The sequence below is a fragment of the Rhinichthys klamathensis genome, unplaced genomic scaffold (assembly GCF_029890125.1).
Source record: "Rhinichthys klamathensis goyatoka isolate OS25496 unplaced genomic scaffold, OSU_Roscu_1.1 h1tg000571l_1, whole genome shotgun sequence".
Classification (NCBI taxonomy): Eukaryota; Metazoa; Chordata; class Actinopteri; order Cypriniformes; family Leuciscidae; genus Rhinichthys; species Rhinichthys klamathensis.
This window is the reverse complement of record NW_026607037.1, coordinates 2206579-2227774: the sequence shown is the minus strand read 5'-3', so window position 1 is coordinate 2227774 and position 21196 is coordinate 2206579. Positions and strand designations below refer to the sequence as shown.

At 39.3% G+C, this 21196-nt stretch overlaps 1 protein-coding gene across 3 annotated transcripts; it reads left to right on the top strand.

The window, feature by feature from the left end:
• The first annotated feature begins 991 nt into the window (after window positions 1-991).
• Window positions 992-20893, top strand: cramp1 (cramped chromatin regulator homolog 1). Of its 3 annotated transcripts, none has more exons than XM_056239783.1 (20): window positions 992-1099; window positions 3047-3414; window positions 4422-4621; window positions 5032-5185; window positions 7713-7796; window positions 7910-7958; window positions 8106-8191; window positions 8510-8633; window positions 9419-9500; window positions 9707-10534; window positions 10682-10850; window positions 11247-11407; window positions 12883-12951; window positions 13087-13168; window positions 13433-13543; window positions 13647-13816; window positions 13905-14091; window positions 14182-14334; window positions 16336-16472; window positions 19935-20893. In XM_056239783.1, the coding sequence occupies exons 2-20, from the start codon at window positions 3048-3050 to the stop codon at window positions 20055-20057; spliced, it is 3336 nt and encodes a 1111-aa protein (XP_056095758.1). In that variant the 5' UTR covers window positions 992-1099; window position 3047; the 3' UTR covers window positions 20058-20893. The 3 variants fall into 3 exon arrangements, with proteins under 3 accessions (XP_056095758.1, XP_056095757.1, XP_056095759.1); XM_056239782.1 differs by lacking the exon at window positions 992-1099 and adding an exon at window positions 2331-2665; XM_056239784.1 differs by lacking the exon at window positions 992-1099 and adding an exon at window positions 2709-2959.
• The last annotated feature ends 303 nt before the right edge of the window (window positions 20894-21196 follow it).

Genomic DNA, 21196 nt, shown 5'->3' with positions numbered 1-21196 from the left:
GAATGGCTCTGTTAGAAATCAATCTGACCGAAGTATAATTCTATTGGCTGTCAGGTTATATATGACCAACAGAGTGAGTTGATTGGTTAGCTTAAAGTACGTCTTACTTCCCTGTCCGTCGTAAAATCAATTATTAAAAATACATCAATTCATAGAGAAAAATGTATAAATTATATGAATGTTTGTTATGACAAATTATGACAAGAGTATTAAAATTGTATATGTGATCTATTAAAATAGTACATTTTATTCATAGGTATAAATTTACCAAACAATACGTTTTTTTCTATATGATTTCTGCACATTTTATCATGACCAGTAATAATTTTTCCCAATATTTTTAAGATTTCTGTAAAATGGAAAGACCTTGTTGTGCTTTATATGTTTGTTTAAAACCTGGATGTGTTATATTATGTTGAGTTATGCCATATTGTTATTAGCATTTAAAATATAGAACATAATTAAAATAAATATGTACAATATTTTGTTCAGAACAACAATTAAAATGTTGAATACTAATTATTAAATAAAATAAAATAAAATGTAAAATATTGACTCTGACTCTATATATATATAAACATAAAATTATATGTACCGGTATATATAAACATAAATATATATATAAATATATATATATATATATATATATATATATATATATATATATGTATATATAATTTAAATATAATAAACATGTAAATTACATTGACTTTCACTAACAATAATAACTGATTCCCTCGTGTTTTCCTTGAGTGTCTGTCGGTCTTTGTTCATTTTGGGTGGGACCGTTATTTTAAAACATTTGCGAGATGAATGAAATGACGTGGGTTGAACGTAAGTTTTGATTGGCTGCTTTGAAAAAACGCCCCCTCTGTTTTTAATGATTGACTGGATAACTCCTCCGTCAATCATTTTACGAACGCGTCGATACGCATCACATTGACCAATCAGAGGATTTGTTTTTGAGTTGTGGTAGGCGTGCCTGACAGCAGAGGAAAACAGGAAGGGATGCACTTCAGTGGTTCTCCTGCTACCCCTCTGTTTGGTCTTTCTGGATACCGTGGAGTTTCTCAAGGCCAACAAGAAATCTCCTAAACAGGTATAGAACTTGTAAAAATCAATTTTTGTCAATACGTAATTATTGATTACATGTCTGAGCTGATTATATGACTTTACCGCAAACGAAATGGCAACAGTTTAGCTAGCAAGTTAGCGGAGCAACTTTGTCAATGAATGTGCAGCTGGCATTGCTGGTTAGGTGTCAGCTGTTGCAATTCGTTTATGGTGTAATCAGACTAACAGCCTCTCCTTCGTGCATTATTTTAAGCCCCTCAAAAGATGTTTGATAGCTAAATAACCTGGATAATTGTGTAGTATATTCACAATTGATACTGAATCAAGTTGACAATGTATTTCAGATTGTTTATTTGTAGCAGCTACCTGTCACAGTTGGTGCTCAGTCACTGGGGTTCTTTATAGGCAAACTAAATGTGATATGTTTTATACTTGTTATAACGTCTACACTTTTGATAAAATCTAACTTGAATGCTCAAAGAGGGGAAATAAAAGCATTTTTTTTCATCTAACTGCTCCCTTCAAACTGGACTGGACACGCAGGGACATTGACAGCTGCAGCTGTTGGTAGCAGTGGTTGAGCAGCTGAGATCGGCATTGCCTAACTGTATCTTATTTCATAAAGACATTATGACAATGTAATTAATGGGATAAATCAAGCTAAATGTTGTTTTGCACCCACAATATAGATGTCTCAGTCTTGACTGCTGCAATAATGTTTAAAAAATAATAAGAAGCAACGGAACTCTAACATCTAAACATGCATGTTTGCTACATTTATCGAGGAAAACGTGTTTTGACTTTTTTTTTGACAGTCTGTTATGTCAAAAGATTTTAAGCTCTTATGAGCCAAAGACACACCCTAATCAAGCAAAACATTGTCAAGTGACTAGTGAAACTTTTTATTTTAAAAAGCAGTAAAGATGAAAGATTTTATAAGTAGTCACTGTTATATCTGCGATTGTTTAATTTATTGCTGTGTATGCAAGGCACCATACCAACCACACCCCCCCCTCGAGAACGTGATCTATATGTACTCTATCAAGTCTGTCCTGTTTGTTTGTGAGATTGTGAAATCAATTAACACTAGCCATTTTATCTTGGGATGTATAGAGACTGTGGGTGTCACTGAGGCTGAGCAAAATTAAAATGTTACATGTTAAAATGCTTCTGCTCTGTTAGTTATGATGACGTATAGTGTAAGCAAAGTCCAGAGAGAGAATAGTAGCTGTGCGCGTGCATTGGTTTGTATTGACCGAAATGCCTCAAAAGCAGATCTGGTGAACAGTCAGATTCAAAGTTGGCGTCATCGTGCGGTGTTTTATCATAAACATATGCTGAATGACAGGTGTTTGTTGTTGTGATAAAACTAGTGAGTTTGTGAGTCAGAGTTGCTGTGGCTACGAGAGCTCCCAGTTGCGCTGCGCGGAGTTGAACCCCAGTAGGAGCAGCAGCCAGGAGAGGACGACTTTGCCTGACCTCGTTTGCGCTTTGAATATGTTCAAATTCGTCAAGTTTTGGCCTCGAAAATCTCCGAACTCATGGTGAAGAGAAAGAAGACGCCGTCTGCTTCCGAAGAGCTCGAGAATGGGTAAGAGTGCTTGAGAAACAAGCACTTTAGATAGAGGTCGAATGCGCGAAAGATTTGCGTTGTCGTCTGTCGTTTCTGCTGGGCGCTAAAGTGTAGGCGCTCGCGCTTGAATTTCAAGATAAATAAAGGGCAGCTTGCAACTCGAGTCACGACAAACTACACAAAAAGGAGGCTGTGATGAAAGCAGAATATATGTTTTTGGTCACATTCGTGAATAAGCGAGTGGATATTTTTCGATGCGATTTGTCGGGACGGTGAGAGGGGATTTGAAACAAACAGCGGCGGCCATGTTGAGTTGAGCAGAATGTCGTCTTTCCAAGTTGATCGTTGTTTTGAGTCGCGGAAAATGTTTACGAATATGCTTGGTTTGTGTTTGCGCAGGATGACAGTGGGCCAAGGGGGCGGTTCGGGAGTCGAGGGGCCGAGCAAACCGGACCGAAAGCCCGAAGGAGGCGAGGATGGAGAGAGCGCAGATCAGGCGAGCGAGGAGAGTACAAAGAGAGTCGGAGAGGAAACACTTAATCCATCAAGCGCGGCCAGCCCCGGTTTGGCTCCGACTCTTTCCACCCAAACATCAAGCCCACCCGGAGTCCAGCTAAACCCGACAGCCCTTTCCCCGGTCCTGGCTGCCCCGAACAGCCAGGACCAGCATCATTTTCTTCGCTCCAGCGTGCGACCTCCGAGCAAGCGGATACGGAAAGATGCCGCGTCCCCGGCGCTGAACGGTCACGGCGGTGCGAAAGCGAAAGGTGAGTGGCCATCTCTCGACGTGTGTGTGTGCGATGCTCAAGTGTCAGTACATCCGTTCTCTGTACTTTTATCTCACTTTTGGTCGTGTTTTAAAGCATTTGTACAGTGATCTGTGAGTTTGTGTGCTGATTTTGATTTGACGTAACGCGGGGAAGCTCTCACGCTTTCTGGAGTGAAAGTGACTTAAACTGCTCACACTGAAGCCTCTTAAATCTCAGCACTGGGATGTTTTGGTTGCTTGTAGCCATATTAAATGACTTTATAAGCATCAGTGCACTATTTTAAGTGAGCAGACTCGATGGTTATTTATTTCCCTGTCATTCAGCTAGCTGTCATTCAGCAGGTGACAAATCACTGTCAGGAGTTTCATTCTGATGCAACAGCCAGCTGTGCATCTAATCAGGGGATGAGTGACCACTCTGCCTCTACAGTGAATCAGGATCACAAGTCACGAGCTTGAATGATCTGTTTGTGATCTGAATATACACAGGGGTTATAAGGGAATCAATGTTTATTTTAAATGTAGACAATAGCATAGCATGCTGTAATGTATTCTGGGGTGCTCTTGTTGCATGCTCTTGAGTGTGTGTAAGTGGGGAGGGAGTCGGGACTCCACACATACTTCCTGACATGCACAAATTTTAATTTTATGCAATTTAAATTTTTATTTGTTTGAGGTGATTATTTGCTTCTTCTTTTTTTAAAAGAGTGGTTATGTTTCCTTGGTTTTGAATATCTGTTGTGTTAAGCCAAAAATAAATTTAACAGCCCAAAATATTATGAATATATTGTAATTGGTTGCACAGCCATCCAAATTAAGCTTGATAATTTTATCACTCTTTATTGATATATTTTGTGTATAAGTGACAGTTTGTTTAGTGTTGGGTTATATATACACAAGTACTTTTTTGATCTTGAACTTGTTGCAATGCTTTTCTCTGCAAGAATTACAGCTTGTGTGAGAACTGACATACTAACCTTCTTTCTTTTCCCCTCTCTTTCTCAGGTGCAGAAGCAGGTCCCTCCGTGTGTTTGACAGCTGCTGCGGGTTCAGCCGGCTCTGGGGCAGCTGGAGCATCCAGATCGGCCCCAAAGGGCCAGGGCCCTGCAGAGAAGGAGGAAGGGGGGAGTCAGAAACGAGTGCGCAGACAGTGGGAGTCTTGGAGCACTGAGGACAAGAACAGTTTCTTTGAAGGACTTTATGAGGTAATTTATCAGTTTTAATGAAAATGAAACTGGCTGAAATCTTTTGGCAGCCCTCTGGACGTTCAGTAAACTGTAGGTTTTTTCAATGGTGATTTGAAGAAAAAAAAACCTCAATTAGTTAATCATATGGGACAAAATAATTTTCAGTATTACTGAATAAGTTCTATTATTAAAGTTTCCGTTCCTCCTTGACTCGCAAGGGACAGACTGCTATTTAACTGTCCTAATAGTTTCCATTTATGTACATGTCATCTCTAAAAGTACAGTTGTGGTCTGTGATATCTTATATTGATTTATGTCTTACTACACTCTAATTTGTCATGTAAATGGAAGATTCGTATATTTTGTATTTTATTTAAATCTACAGCTATGGATAACTGTTTGTCATTGTCTCTCCTGTTCTTTCATAGCATGGGAAGGATTTTGAAGCTATTCAGAACAATATTGCTCTTAAGTATAAGAAGAAGGGTAAACCGGCAAGTATGGTGAAGAACAAGGAGCAGGTGCGCCATTTCTACTACAGAACCTGGCACAAGATCTCTAAACACATCGATTTCACCAACGGTGAGATTGACAGATGCATAGTTTATACTTTGTATGACATTTACAGACCACAGTAGAGTCCTTTGTTTGATGGGATTTTTTTAATTATTAATACTTACATTGAGCTAGAATGCATTAAATTGATCAAAGTAGCAATAAAGATAGTTATAATGTTACAAAAGACTTCTAATTCAAATTAATGCTGATCTTTTGAACTTTCTATTCATCAAAGAATCCTGATATTATGATTAGAAACTGTAATACATTTTAAAATATATTAAAATTAGGGCTGTCAGTTAAACGCATTATTAACGGCGTTAACGCAAACCCATTTTAACGGCGTTAATTTTTATTATCGTGCGATTAACGGTCTTTTTGCGTTATGCGCGGCATGCGCGGCGCTGCGCTATGAAACCCATTCATTTCAATGGCTTGCGACGCGTGAGGGTGTTGCTTCGTCGACCAAAGCGCAAGCGGATCTAGCTAGACCGGAAACAAAACAACAGGCACGGCGCACACACTTTTTTAGGCTTGCGAGCCGGCCAAATAGTTGGTTAACGTTACGTTTTGAGTGGATGACGAGCGCGAGACGCTGAAATGGATGCCAATAAGATTCTGAATGGAAAGTTTACTTTTAAAAAGTTGCCAAATGGTTCCATTGACAAGACTAAAGTGATCTGTGTGTTTTGTCGTTGTGAATGAGCTATCATCATCGCAGCACGTCCAGTCTGAAATACCACTTGATGATGGCCAAGCGCACACACACGCACACACACACATTCTCCGCCCCCTCGTCAACATCAGGACCTCATCAGTATTTCTTTCACCCTTTTATTGATGGACAGTGTTACATTGTGTGAGAGATTATTTGCTCCAAGTGAGAATGTTAGTGTGAAATTGAACACAATATTGTCAATGTTGTTTTCAATAAAAAACATTTGCACAAAGCAAGCCGACCCACTTTTCCATGTTGATAAGAGCATTAAAATGAGAAAAAATAATGGGACAAAAATAAATGAAGAGACATTTAGAATAGATAAAAATGTGCGATTAATCGCGAGTTAACTATGACATTAATGCAATTAATCGCGATTAAATATTTTAATCGTTTGACAGCACTAATTAAAATAGAAAACAGTTATTTGCAATTGTAATATTTCATAATATTACTGTTTTTACCATAATAAAATAAATACAGCCTTGGTGAGCATAAGAGACTTCTTTCATAAACATCAACAGCTTTTACAGACCCCAAACATAGTGTAGTAGTACATACATGTAGAACTTTTTGTGTGAGTTTAAATCTGATACATATTTTTAGTGTTGAATATCTAAATTTAAATCATTGCATCAAGCAACAAATGTCCTGTTTTTAGTTCATGTAAAATTAGTGTTTGCCACCAAAATGTAGTCTTATGCTAATTCTAAAATAAAATAAAAATCCCCAGACCAACAAGCTTAATAAATGTCTGTTGCTATGTAGTGGTGATTCCTACAAGATAACTGTGACAGTATTAGTTAAACTTCACTGCTTAAATGTCAATCAAGTACAAATTTAAATAGTCTGCCTTTTTTCAAAACTCAACGGTAGCTAGCTTAGCCTTTTTTTCATATTATCTGTTGACTACCATGCCAACTGAGCCTTTATTTTCTTTGCATGAATTCCAGGATAGTGCACCCCCATTTTAATAACACATGGCTCACATTAGGTTTTGTTTCCCCTCGGGTTTAATGTAAATTGTTTGTCCATCAGTCAACTTGACACAACAAAGATGTACCCAGCAACCAATTTAAATTCATTCTGTCACGTTCATCTTTGAAGTTTAATCTTCTTGGCTGCCACACCCCTTGGTTTTTGTCAGTCAAGACATTATCAAATAATGCGTGTGTCCACATATATCCACATTTGCTTGCTTGTTAATGATTTTATATTGCATCCTTATTGTGATTTGAAACGTACATGTTTAGCATATATAAATGTATTATAAATTGAACTCGCCATTGAACTCTACTTATATATTTATGTACTTCTATATTTGTGGTACATTGTCTTTATCGGTTGATTGCTGATAATGATAATAAAAAGCATGCAGTTTTAAAAAAACAAATACTTATATAATCAGAAAGGATTCATTAAATTGATCAAAAGTCACAGTAAAGACATTTATAATGTTACAAAAAGATTTCTATTTCAAATAAATGCTGTTTTTTTGATTTTCTATTCATCAACAAATCCTGAAAACAATTATATTATGTTTTCCACAACTGTTTTCAACATTGATAATAATAAGAAATGTGTCTTGAGCATCAGATCATCATATTAGAATGATTGTAGTAGAAAGACTGGAGTAATGATGCTGAAAAATCAGCTTTGACATCACAGGAATAAATTGCATTTTAAAATATATTCAAATAGAAAAGTTATTTTATATTGCAATAATATTTCACAATATATATATTTTTGACTGTATTTTTTATTCGACTTGCTCAATAGTTTCATGTTCTTCTTTCTCCGATCCTATTGCTTCCTTTTGTCCATCTTTCTCAGTGTATTCACGTGTCCTGAAAAAGTCTTCTCAGGAGCTCTATGGCCTCATCTGTTATGCTGAACTCAGGAAGAAGGTCGGAGGCTGTAAGTATATCAGTCAATTGGTTTTTTGGATCAGGGGGAGGGGGCATTTTAAGTGGTTGCACATGGGGACATATTGAATGTAACATTCCCTGGTGTCTTCCTGTTCCTTCTAGTGATGGATGACAAAAATGTAGCCAAACTTAATGAGCTTATCCAACAGGGGTAAGTGTGTGTATGTGTGTGTGAGAAAAATAAATTTCAGTAATACACAGTTGTGATGATTTCTAATTGGAACATCTACTCTACATCATCTTTATAGGTTGTGATGATATTGGGGTACATCTATAATTTTGTGTGTATGTGTTTCAGGGCCACCACAGTGCGTTCCAAAGGCAGAAACCTGAGGATTAAAGCTCCCATGTGCCGCGCGCTGAAGAAGCTCTGCGATCCAGATGGTGTGTGTGAGAGAGAAAGCAAAAACACTCTTAAAAGATTGATTTGGTTAGCGAGTTAAACAGATTGAATAGAGGGTAACAAAAGAAAGCTGAAAAAAATGGAGCACCATGGGTATTTAGGTGGACCGGGGCGACGGATGAGTGTGCCAAGGCTGCTCTCCAGGGTGTAGGAGGAGTGATTCTTCATGGTTTCCATGGTTTCAGGCTGTGGGACTGATTGGAAATGGGCGGTAATGCAGATTTAGGCCACCATCAAAATCATGGAGAAGGTGTAGTAGGCTGCTTCATAGTTTTTCTTCCTTTCATTCTCTGTTTCAGGTGTGAGTGATGAGGAGGATCAGAAGCCTGTTCGTTTACCTTTGAAGGTGGCCGTTGAACTTCAGCCACGAAGCAACCACTCCTGGTCTCGGGTTCAGAGTCTAGCCCATAATCCTCGGCTCAGGTGAGCTTCACCAGTACACAATAGGGCTGTGTATCAGCAAGAATCTGGCGATACGATCCGTATCTCTATACGATATGTTACGATACTGTATGAAAGTCGATATTTTGCGATATTTCTTTTTTTTTTGGAAGAGGATCTAATTTTAGAAAAACACGATTTGTTTTACTCCTGTAATCTGGGGATTGATTGGATTGTTAAATTATGCAGGAATAATTTATAATAGATTTAGTAAAATTGTATTTCCTTTTTTTTATTTAGCATACCGGTAGTTTTATATGTTTAACTTTGTTTTATTTATTTATTTATTTATTTATTATTTACTTAATTAGTTGTAGCATTTGTCATAACATGTTATATCAATGTTCATGTTAAATTAATTCATAATAATTTTTGGCGTCATGAAAATGTATTTTGATTTCATTTAGAAAATCTATGTTATTGATCTTATTGTGAGCAATTCATCCATGCATGTTTAATTTTTTGGACCACACAATTTTTAATAAAAATATCATAATTCGTTCTGTTGGTGAACAGCTAGATTTCTCCAATCATTTTGTCCACTTATACCCACCCCTGCAAGCTTGCTTTTATTTGCTTCCATTCAGCAAATCCAATCATCAACCGATTCATAAAACCAAGAACCACTTTATTTTCCCGATAATGTGTTACACTTCCATGTATGCCACCATACGGAAGAAAATATTTGTCGATACTTCAATTTCATTGCAACATTAAAGTTACAAAAAAAAAATTAATATTCACCCATGCCTGTGATGTGTTTGTAGGATGGTCGTCGAGTTGCACCGGAAGGTCTCCACTCTCATTGAATTCCTGAAGCAAAAGTGGGCTGTCCAGGATCAACGAATTGTATCCTTGCATTCAGATTTCAGATCTCAGCATGCAGTCAAGAGTTCAATTTCCTTCCTTTTTCCTTCCTCCTCTATTTTATGGGATACATTTGTGATAGATTTGTTAGCTTTGTTTGGGAAATTTGTCAGAGATGTCCATGTTAAAGCCAGTACTCATGCTTATGTGCTTTATAACAGTTATTCTCCTTAACTTGTCACGCATAGCTTAAGAGCCTAGCGGAACGAGAAGCTCTAGACAGCTTGGCCCAGTCTAGTGAGTCAGAGGACCTGTTCCTATTTCCTGCAGAGAACAGCACAGTTACTACTTTGCCAGGTGTGGCTCGTGTTGTGCACTCCAAGGCTTCCTGCACGGTACACTGGCAGGAGAGTGGGCGTGGACGGACAGGTATTAGGGACTTGCCTGCAGCTCACATTCTGGGAATTCAACCTGCTAGAGGAAAATCAGGCAAGTCGGGCCCGGTGGGAGGAGACCCGAAAAGAAGCGATGGACATTCTGTTGAAGGCTCTGATAGTGGCACTTCCGCTCCAGGTTTGGAAACCAGTGTAAATCCCACCCTGAACACTACCTCTCCAGTCAGTCCAACCATCAGTCCATCTCTCCCCATTGGACAGGAGGGAAATGCGGTGGGGACTGTGGAGCAAGAGGCAGTGAGTCAGACTGATGCTAGTGTGCGGGACAAAGAGACTGTCACTCAGGGAGAACCCACCCTTATAGAGGGTCGGATTGAGGAGTCTGGAACGGCAGGTGAAGTTGCATCAGAAAAAGCACTGCCACAATCAGAACCTCAAGGGCGTGGTGAGGAAGTGGGTGGGACTGAACGATCTCCTCAACAAATCCGAGACGATGGTTGGAGCTCACAGGGCTCTGAGAATGTGACACTGGCAGAACTCTACCTCATGCTGGGCAAGCCTGGGAAACTACAGCTGGAGTATGAATGGCAACCTAAGCCCCAGCCCTCAGCCCTACCCAGCACTCAAAGTGTGCTTCGGTGTCTCCTGAGACTAGTGTCATCAGAGGTCAACCCCAAACCAGTGAGTCTGTTTTTTTCTCTCTTAAACCTTGGACTTGAACTTTTCATTTTTTCATTTTAAAACTTGTTTTTTAAAAACTGAGATATGTTTAGATTAATTTACAAAAAGTGTTTTAATTTAATTATATTTTTATTTTCTCTGTCCTAGACTCCAGAGGTGTGTTCAGTGGGCACTTCACCATTTAAATCAGGTCAAGAGGAATCATCTGTGACACCTCCAGGCAGAACTCCAGCTGGAGCGACCCGCAGTCCTAGCTGGGGGCGACAGCAACATGCGGCACGCTCAAAAATTCTTCTGAATAATGCAGTTATCCCAGGTACACAGACAAATTTGTGTCAATTAAGTTACCATTTGCCTTTGTTTAGCAGATAGTTTCACACCAGCACTGGTTGAGCAGGTGATTTATTTGGTTGTAAATGGTTTACTTAGTTGCACATTAAACTGGTATAGAAGAAATATTTAAATATTGAAACACTTTAATTTTAAAGTGAGTATAATGAACATTATCCCAAAACTGAGCAAAGTATATTGTTCCCAAATCAATAGACCAGCAACAGGTAACAGCTGAAAAAATCCTGAAGTTTCATACCATCTCTTGAATCAAAAAAATAAATAATCATATTGGCTCACTATTGTGACAAAAGGGTATTGCAGTGCTCCTGCTCTGTATCAGATTGACCAGCTGGAATTTAAATAGATGTGTTCTCGGCAGGAGGGAGGAACCTGCCGCGTTCTCTGCTGGCCTCCGGAGGTGACAGCGAAGGGTTTGCTGTCCCAACGACCCTGCCTCCTAACAGCTCCCGCCAGTTGCGGATGTTCTCTCCTAATAAGGAGGCGGAGCTAGCCTTTCGCCAGCAGCTGGACTCCATCAGTGTGAGTAGTGTCAGTGTTTCTAGAGAGCAGTAGGACATGTTGGACCAGCTTATGTTATATTTAAATATAATATTGAAATGTATTTAAAGTTGCCAGTCGGCCAGATCATATACACAAGTAATATAGTGAAATATTCTTACAATTTAAAGTAACTAGAAATTGAATAGAAATAGAAATGTATTTCTATTTAAATCTGCAGTCCGTAACTTTTTTGGGTTAAAAATTATCCAAAAATAAATTTTAGAGCAAGTACATAACCAGCCAGTGTTCAGCCTTAGCTTGATTCAAAGCGGTAAGCTTGTAATAATGTTTTTAATTCCAGTGGTACTGGTGGATTTCCGCGGGAAATTCGAGCATGTCTTTGCATCATTACGTCACATCTGTACACATAAAGAAGGAGTCTAGGCTAGTAGGCTATATTGCGTGTGAGGATGTTGGAGGTGGAGATTTATAGCCTTTTCTCACAGCACTTGATATAATTAAACTTATTAATTTGATGGCGGATCCAGAAAGGTTCAAACGACAAAAATATCTTTGAAATAGTCTTTACCAGTCGATCTACGAACGCCGATCCAAGCCTGCTGTTCGCGCTCACCTTATCACAACTTATAGCTCGTTCACATTCTCACCAGCGCACTTGGATCGGCGTTCGTAGATCGACTGGTAAAGACTGTATTTTAAAGATGGCTTCTGCCTGTATACGCGAAGTTGACTGTATGTTTAAAATATCTTCTTATTAAACTGTCTGGACACTGACAAAGTTCTCAATGCTTCGGTTTGAAGGTAGGGACCCTCATTATGCTACCGTGTTAGTGTGGGGCTATTTTCAGCCTTGTTAGTGGTATTAACAAGCGATTTTTATTTGTCATTACACTATGCCCAATATACTAGCGTTATACTAGCTTTATAGGCTAAACTGTTTTTAGAGATAAAACTATTTACATTCGATAATCATGAAAACAAATCTCAGATAACGGTTGACTAGGTAACAATGTGTAATTAGACCAAAGGTTCATTTTGCGCCGGAGTTCTCCTTTAAGAAATCATTCTAATATGATGATTCGGTGCTCAAGAAACATTTCTTATTATCAATTTTGAAAACATATAATTTGTTATAAATTTGTGGAAACTGTGAGGCATTTGTTTCAGGATTCTTGAATAGATTCAACAGAACAGCATTTATTTGAAATAAACAAAAATGTACAATTGTCACTTTTGATTAATTTAAGGCCCCCATTGCTGAATAAAACAATTGATAATAAATTATTTATTTATTTAAAAAAAATTATGCTGACCCCAAACTTTTGAACAGTAGTGTACATACGATATATATGTCAAGGATGATTTAGATTATTTATTTTCTGGGGGGAAATGTAATAATTTCTTCTTTTTCTTTCTGTTTTCTTCTTTTTCTTCATTTTTTCTTCAGTTTCCATCAACAGCCTTTTTCCTCTAATTATGCTTTTTTTCTTCAGTCAGATATATTTTCAAAGCAGCGGAAAATAGGGAGGGGCCGTCCACTAAGGAAACCTCTTGTGGTTCAGGTGAGTGCCGATGGAAGGAAAAACTAGGAAGTAGGGCTTTTGCTTTCTTTATACTCTTCACGTTGGAGCTGTTCTTCTGTTGCTTGAGTTTATTTAGATATTCTAATAGTTTTTACTTTTTTTTTTTTTTTACAGAGAACACTGCTGCCACGAACCACCGGAGACACTTCGCCTCATGTGTGCTCCTTCTCCATTCTCTCCAATTCATCTGCTACAGGTGATTAACCACACTAATGCGTAACACTCTTTAAATGCACCTTTATTCACACATGACGTGGAAGTCACATTTTATTTAAAAAAAAAAAGATACAAAAACTCTTTTCAAGCTAAACATTTAATAAACAAAAAAGTTTGGTTTAAATGATAAAAGTGACTTGAAGTCAAGCAGTGAGATGTATGTATTTTGAGCGCAGCTGAAGTGTCCAAATACGTTCAGGATTACTGTATCTGTCTTAATTCCAACATTTTGTCTTTTTGTTAGGCACTGGTTCTTTTCGTCCAATACAAACTCGTCTCGCCCCATCCAACCGGCAACTTTCCTCAAAAGCTTTGTCCACTACAGCTAGTCCTGTGCCCGCTAGTCAGCTGTCCAGTAAGAATCAAATTAGAAACTAAATGATAAAAGATGCATTCATGCACTGAACATTTGAATCCCACAACTGCACACTCTTGAATTTCTCTTGAATTTGTTTCAGGTGCAATTGACCTGGCTGCAAAATCTGCAGGCATTATCCCTGGCAGTCCCTGTCGGGAAGTGGAGGCCCCTAGTATAGAAAAGCCCATTGTGGAGTCTGAGGAGGCCATGGACTCGGCACCTGCTGCACCTGAGCTAGATCCTGATCTACTTGATCAGGATCCTTCTGAGGTAATAAATAATCCCCTCCCTAGATCCTCTTTCACTTTTGGATGCACAGTTGATCATATCTTGATCTGTTTGTTCTCTTTGTCTGCAGGAATCCCTGCAAAATGGTGTCTCTCCACCTTCTCCAGGGGGCGGGGACTCCCTCTTGGCCCCTCCCAGTGTTGCTTCCTTACTGGATATCTCTCTACCGGGCCCCCCAGAGGAGTCTCTTCCATCTGGAGAGCCGCAAACTCAAATCAGCGACTCTATTATTGAGCTCGCCATCAACTCGCACTATGGTACGACCTGTGGGATTGAACGTGGATATTAGAGGAATGTCTATCTCAGTGGGTACTCACTCACTTTTGGTCTCTCTGTCTCTTTCCAAGGTGATGGATCATTGCTCTCACCTCCTAAACTGAATGGGAGTGATAGATCTAAGCTCCTTCCCTCTTCATGTGACAGCTGGATGCCGTCCCCCACACACGACCCTCAGTGGTACCCCAATGACTCTACTGATTCAAGTCTCGGCTGCCTGCTCTGTAAGTATCAAACACGTTTCGTCTCAATTCCCTGTCATCAATGGCTGTTTATTTTAGACATTATTTAGACCAGTAACACAGTACGTAACAAAATGATAATGTACACATACACATTATCATGTATATATACACTACAGTTCAAAAGTTTACTCTCAGTATTCAATTCTTAAAAAAAAAAAACTTTTATTCAGCACTGACACAAATTGATCAGTAGCAGTAACCGTTTTCAACATTGATAATAATAATAAATCTTTCTTGAGCACCAAATCAGCATATTAGAATGATTTCAGAAGGGTCATGTTTAAAATAGAAAAACTGTTATTTTAAATTGTAATAATATTTGACAATTTGAATGTTCTTGCTGTATTTCTGATCACATAAATGCAGCCTTAGTGACATAAGAGACTCTCAAAAAATGTTCCAAACCTTAACATACACCTCACCTAAAGGATTATTAGGAACACCTGTTCAATTTCTCATTAATGCAATTATCTAATCAACCAATCACATGGCAGTTGCTTCAATGCATTAAGGGGTGTGGTCCTGGTCAAGACAATCTCCTGAACTCCAAACTGAATGTCAGAATGGGAAAGAAAGGTGATTTAAGCAATTTTGAGCGTGGCATGGTTGTTGGTGCCAGACGGGCCGGTCTGAGTATTTCACAATCTGCTCAGTTACTGGGATTTTCACGCACAACCATTTCTAGGGTTTACAAAGAATGGTGTGAAAAGGGAAAAACATCCAGTATGCGGAAGTCCTGTGGGCGAAAATGCCTCGTTGATGCTAGAGGTCAGAGGAGAATGGGCCGACTGATTCAAGCTGATAGAAGAGCAACTTTGACTGAAATAACCACTCGTTACAACCGAGGTATGCAGCAAAGCATTTGTGAAGCCACAACACGCACAACCTTGAGGCGGATGGTCTACAACAGCAGAAGACCCTACCGGGTACCACTCATCTCCACTACAAATAGGAAAAAGAGGCTACAATTTGCAAGAGCTCACCAAAATTGGACAGTTGAAGACTGGAAAAATGTTGCCTGGTCTGATGAGTCTCGATTTCTGTTGAGACATTCAGATGGTGGAGTCAGAATTTGGCGTAAACAGAATGAGAACATGGATCCATCATGCCTTGTTACCAATGTGCAGGCTGGTGGTGGTGGTGTAATGGTGTGGGGGATGTTTTCATGGCACACTTTAGGCCCCTTAGTGCCAATTGGGCATCGTTTAAATGCCACGGCCTACCTGAGCATTGTTTCTGACCATGTCTATCTCTTTATGGCCACCATGTACCCATCCTCTGATGGCTACTTCCAGCAGGATAATGCACCATGTCACAAAGCTCGAATCATTTCAAATTGGTTTCTTGAACATGACAATGAGTTCACTGTACTAAAATGGCCCCCACAGTCACCAGATCTCAACCCAATAGAGCATCAGTAGACCCAATAGAGTTACTTGTGGATGTGGTGGAACGGGAGCTTCGTGCCCTGGATGTGCATCCCACAAATCTCCATCAACTGCAAGATGCTATCCTATCAATATGGGCCAACATTTCTAAAGAATGCTTTCAGCACCTTGTTGAATCAATGCCACGTAGAATTAAGGCAGTTCTGAAGGCGAAAGGGGGTCAAACACAGTATTAGTATGGTGTTCCTAATAATCCTTTAGGTGAGTGTATAATATGAGCTCAATATTTGATGCCACTTGAAAAATATGAATGAGCACTGTTACAGATATCTTTTGCTGTCCAGTGTCAAGAACTGATTATAAAAATGTATTAATCATTTATTATTGACATTGAATTAATATGTGGCAACCCTAGTTTAATTTAATTGTATATGTTGCTTAAGGTATCTATTTAGTATTGATGCTGAGATTACCAAAGGCTGGTATCATACTGTATCCAAAATGTTCAGTCTCACCTATCGGTGTTCTTACAGCAAACTTTCATCAGTCTCAGCAATATTGACAACCACATCCTTGTTTTCCTGATTTGCAGCAAGTCTGGCATCTCCTGATAAGACAAGAAGGACAGCCCTGCCCCCTTCGAGTAGCACAGCCTTACTTGGACCCAGTTTACTGGACAGCAACTCCCACGATTGTTTTCAGTCCCGCGGCCTGCCGGATGCAGCTGAGGTGAGAGGAAACACAGAAAGTCCCCAACTGCTGTCTGGTAGCTTAATGTTATTTGATATGGCACATTATCGCCAAGTGTTCCTATAAATTTTTTTTTAGCATCCAGGCTTAAATTGGAGATAAACAATTTAGGGGGTTTGAAATTAGTTTGTATGCCAGTTAGGGCTGCTACAATTATGGCAAAAATACATTTTATATATCAGTGAAATTTCTTCAGCAAAAACATACTAGGTTGGGTTAGGTAACTAATGTAAGAAAAAGGTCCTCAAAAAATTACATAAGACAAGTAAACAGTCAGCAATACAATTAGAACAAAGAATCTAATTATAAACAAACAGAGCAATAAATACAACAGAATGAAAATACAAATGAAAAAAAGTGTTATTTTTTAAGAAGATGTACTAACAGTGGTATTCAGAAGTAATAGCCTACAACAAAAAAACTGAATTATCAAATGTAAAATAACACTGCATAGTCTTACTGAACACATTAAATGTAGATTATTCCTTATTAAAGCTACTTAAGTTATTCAGTCAAGATCAGGAAGTGATTTTCCTTTGTCATTTGTTGTTTGATTATCATTAATGACAGACTGCAGCAGGTTTATAAGGCTGCTGTCACTTTAAGAGCTAATGCACTTATCCAATATACTGTTAAACGCGCGGTTTCTTTTTGAACTGTGTACGGTTACTTGACTTATACTACGGGGCTGTTGAATGCTTAATTCTGATTGGTTAACAAACGTTCCAAGGTGTGCAATTATTTTCAGGGAAACGCACGCCTAAAGTAATTCCAGGCAGGTCTTGACCACATTACAGTTCCTTATCACTTCGCCAAATGAGTTCAGTTATTTCAAAGGTCTTATTAAGGTTATTTCAAACAGCCTACAACAGCAAAATAACCAAAACCCACAACGACACTGACCAAGCAAATAAATATAGTAAACAAAAGGATAAAAGGAAAAATATTTTCCAAGTTTTTAGCCACAAAATTAAGTTTATTATGCATTTATTAGTTATTATGGAAAATCACATATCTCTTTCTCGCGCACTCTCCCACTCAAACGCACACATACAGTACGGACACACACTCACACAGAAACGTGTTGTCAGCGCTGCTCTGAAAATTTTATCAGTAAATAGTTTAGCAACTTAAAAAGCTAACTTACATAATAATAATAATAATAATTCGTTACATTTATATAGCACTTTTTCTGGGACCTCATAGCGCCTCACATATGGAAAGGGGGAAATCTCCTCAACCACCACCAATGTGCAGCATCCACCTGGATGATGCGACGGCAGCCATATTGCGCCAGAACGCCCACCACACACCAGCTTACTGGTGGAGAGTAGGGCTGGTCTGAATACCATTTTTTGAGCTTCGAAGCTTCGGTAGTAATGAACATCGAATATTCGAAGCTTCGGAATCTCTATATATCTGGTTGTCCGTTTGCATTTTGATTATTTCGAGAACCGTTCGATCTAAAATGTAAGGGAACGATGTAAAATGTAAGTTCGATGTAAAATGTAAGAGAACAACTTCCAAACGACTTCACAAGGAGTGCAGTGTCGTATTTGGTGCAATATAGATAGACAGGCGAGACGCGACAAGTTCAGAATTAATCAACTTTTAACTTTCGCGCGCGCCTCACGCGAGCAGAGCTTATATGCTCCAAGAACGGACACTGCACGATATAAAACACACATTAACAAAAATATATTTATTAGGTAGCTATAAGTAGCTATAACGAAGTTATATGTTAAGTATTATATTTCACCAGATTTTATAGTGTAAAACATATTCAAGCGCGAATGAGAACCGTTTCAGGGATGCCAGGTGCGAAAAAAAACAAACAAAAAAACGAATATTCGAATGTTACATTTTCAAATCGAATACCAACCCACCGAACGAATACTCGAATATTCGGGTCCAGCCCTAGTGGAGAGGAGACAGAGTGATGAAGTATAGTATATATTATAGGGATGATTAGGAGGCCATGATGGACAGAGGGCAAGGAGCAAATTTGGCCAGTTACACCCCTACTCTTTTTCGAAGGACATCCTGGGATTTTTAATGACCACGGAGAGTCAAGACCTCGGTTTAACGTCTCATCCGAAGGACGGTGCTCTTTGAAAGTATAGTGTCCCCGTCACTACACTGGGGCGTTAGGACCCACACAGACCACAGGGTGAGCGCCCCCTGCTGGCCTCACTAACACCTCTTCCAGCAGCAACCTGGTTTTTCTCAGGAGGTCTCCCATCCAGGTACTGACCAGGCTCAGCCCTGCTTAGCTTCAGTGGGCAACCAGTCTTGGGGTACAGGGTGATATGGCTGCTGGTACATGACGTATCGTACACGAGGTCCAGACAAACATAGTTTTGCTATTAGTAGACGCTGGTACCGAACACTGTTGAGAGACGCACAGACTGAGGTAATTCACACTCTCACTCGCTCTCTCTTTCTCTCTAGCGCTCTTTCTCTAAATGGCATTAATAACTGCATTAGTCTGCTATCAGTGGCTCAAGTCTCCGTTACTAGCTCTAAAATGACGTTTTGTAATTAGCAATGGAGGCTTGGGATGAGAGATGCTTAAGAAATTAGTCCTACACACAAGAGCGTTTCAAGGGCAAAAACCTGACAAACATCTTGAAATACATCATCTGAACAATGTTTTGGGGTGTGGTAACCGTAGTAGAAGCGAGAATAATTGACTCTGGGCCGTTAGAAAAATAACACTTCGTGTCGTGGCCTCATTACCACCTCGGGTGTGCATTATTTTTCTAATAATTTAACGGCACGGAGTTAATTATTCCTTACATAATCCACTGTGTTTATGTGAATACTCTCCAAAAAGGCATTTTGACATTTTTGTGTATACGTATTTAACCACGTATCCGAAGCCCATTTGCTTATCCGCGTTCATCTCCATCTCAGAGCGCGCGCACAGAAAGCCTCCTGGGGAACAGTATTATTGAACGCTTTTCCCGCAGTTTAGCAACAGCAGACTGCATTTTGCAACACTCACTTATTTGGTTAATTTGGATGTTAAGTTTGGGCTTTTAGGGAGGTCCGAATGTGCACTGCTGTGAAGGAAAGGAAGGTGCGCTGGACTGAATGCGGAAAAAGACTTTTATTATCGAAAAAGACTATGGGGTTTTCAATCACTAATCATTTTACCTCGATTATCTTGTTTCCAAAATCGTTGTTAGCCGAAATCGAAAATCTATATCGATTAATCGTACGGCCATAATGAGCATTAAATGTGGCATCCATAGTCATCTTTAAAAGAGTTTTATATTAATTTCATCTGTAATTATTAATTAAATTGCTGCCTCTGCAGTTCCACAATCACATTAAGCCATTCTGCGATTACGGTTTTATTTTGATTAATTGTGCAGCCCTTGCTGTGGCCCCAAAAAGCATTTGGACATGTGCTGATAGGCTGTTTTCTTGCTACAGGTGGATACCCAGCTAGCCTGTATGATGAGCGAGAGCAGCGTCGACTACATCGCCCGCTTCAATGACCTCGCACAGGAGCTCTCTGTCACAGAACCGACCCTCCCACCTCCTCCAGGGGACTGATGCACTGGGCGGAGTCTTTCACTGCCACGCCCCTTTCATTTTGGACAGAAGAATGTTAACCAGAGAGTGGTTCATCTGTAGGAAGTGCAATAGACTGGCAGGGTCCACAACACCACAACAGCCTTTGGGCTCGTGTTTGTGTTTGTGTGCGTGTGTGTGTGTGTGTGTGTGTGTGTGAGAGAGAGAGAGAGAGAGAGAGTGTGCGTTCGTGAGAGTGCGTGTTTTGATTATTCTGTGGCTATTGTGTCATGAGCCACACCCAGGACACTTAAAAACTCCAGTTTACAGTGCAACCTCATGTACAGAGAAAATAAGACCTGCCATATCTGAACAAATATAGTCTTCTCATCTGTATATCTGTCTCTAATGTCTTACATGTGCATGCATCTGTAAGTGGAGCCGTGGACTGTATGTGTTTTTGTTGTTTCTTTCTATTGTACACAACTCATTTGTGCAAAACCCTCTAAAGCCATAGGAGTGCATCTGCACACAAAAGTGTCTGAGACCTCAGATTCTGGTTTCTTTTAATCATTTGAATGTTTTTAGTTGGTGAATGCCACACTACTAAAAAGGACAAGGGCTTCTTTTTGTGAGATTGTTACAAGGACTGAATATCTAACACACACTAAACAAAATGACTGATAGCAAAAATGCAGTGTAGTTACATCAAAAGTGAGATTGAACATTTTCCCCTTCAATTTATTATGCTATTTTCCCCAAAACACTAGGATTTATATTTCCTGTCGAATGAATATGAAGCCAATAAGTGGTAGATTCTGAAACTGAATTTTCTTATGTGAGACTTTCTTTTGTGTGTGCAGGCGTGCGTGCGTGCGTGTGTGTGTGTTTTGTGTGTGCGCGTGTGCATGCGTGTGTGTGTGTGTGTTCATATGAGTGTTTGCACAGATGTAAATAGACAATAACAGACCCCAGTATTTACTGCTTTTGTAACATATTGTAAATTATTGTCATTTGGATTATTTATTGATAACTCACTGAGACAGTGTTTTTTGTTGTTGTTGTTTAACATGCCACGTGGGCATTTAGGAGCTCCTCTCCTATGTTTTAAAGAGTTCTGTGTTGTTAAAATGGGGTTTTAAACCCAATGTGTATAAATAGAGCTACAACAAACCCATTTG

What these genes read in the sequence shown, in the direction of transcription:
- cramp1 (XM_056239782.1), top strand. Translation starts at nt 2,616, where the DNA reads ATGGTGAAGAGAAAGAAGACGCCGTCTGCTTCCGAAGAGCTCGAGAAT. An exon ending in GAAGCTCTGCGATCCAGATG is followed by an intron (nt 8,192 to 8,509) that starts GTGTGTGTGAGA and finishes TCTCTGTTTCAG; the next exon opens with GTGTGAGTGATGAGGAGGAT. An exon ending in GCCCATAATCCTCGGCTCAG is followed by an intron (nt 8,634 to 9,418) that starts GTGAGCTTCACC and finishes ATGTGTTTGTAG; the next exon opens with GATGGTCGTCGAGTTGCACC.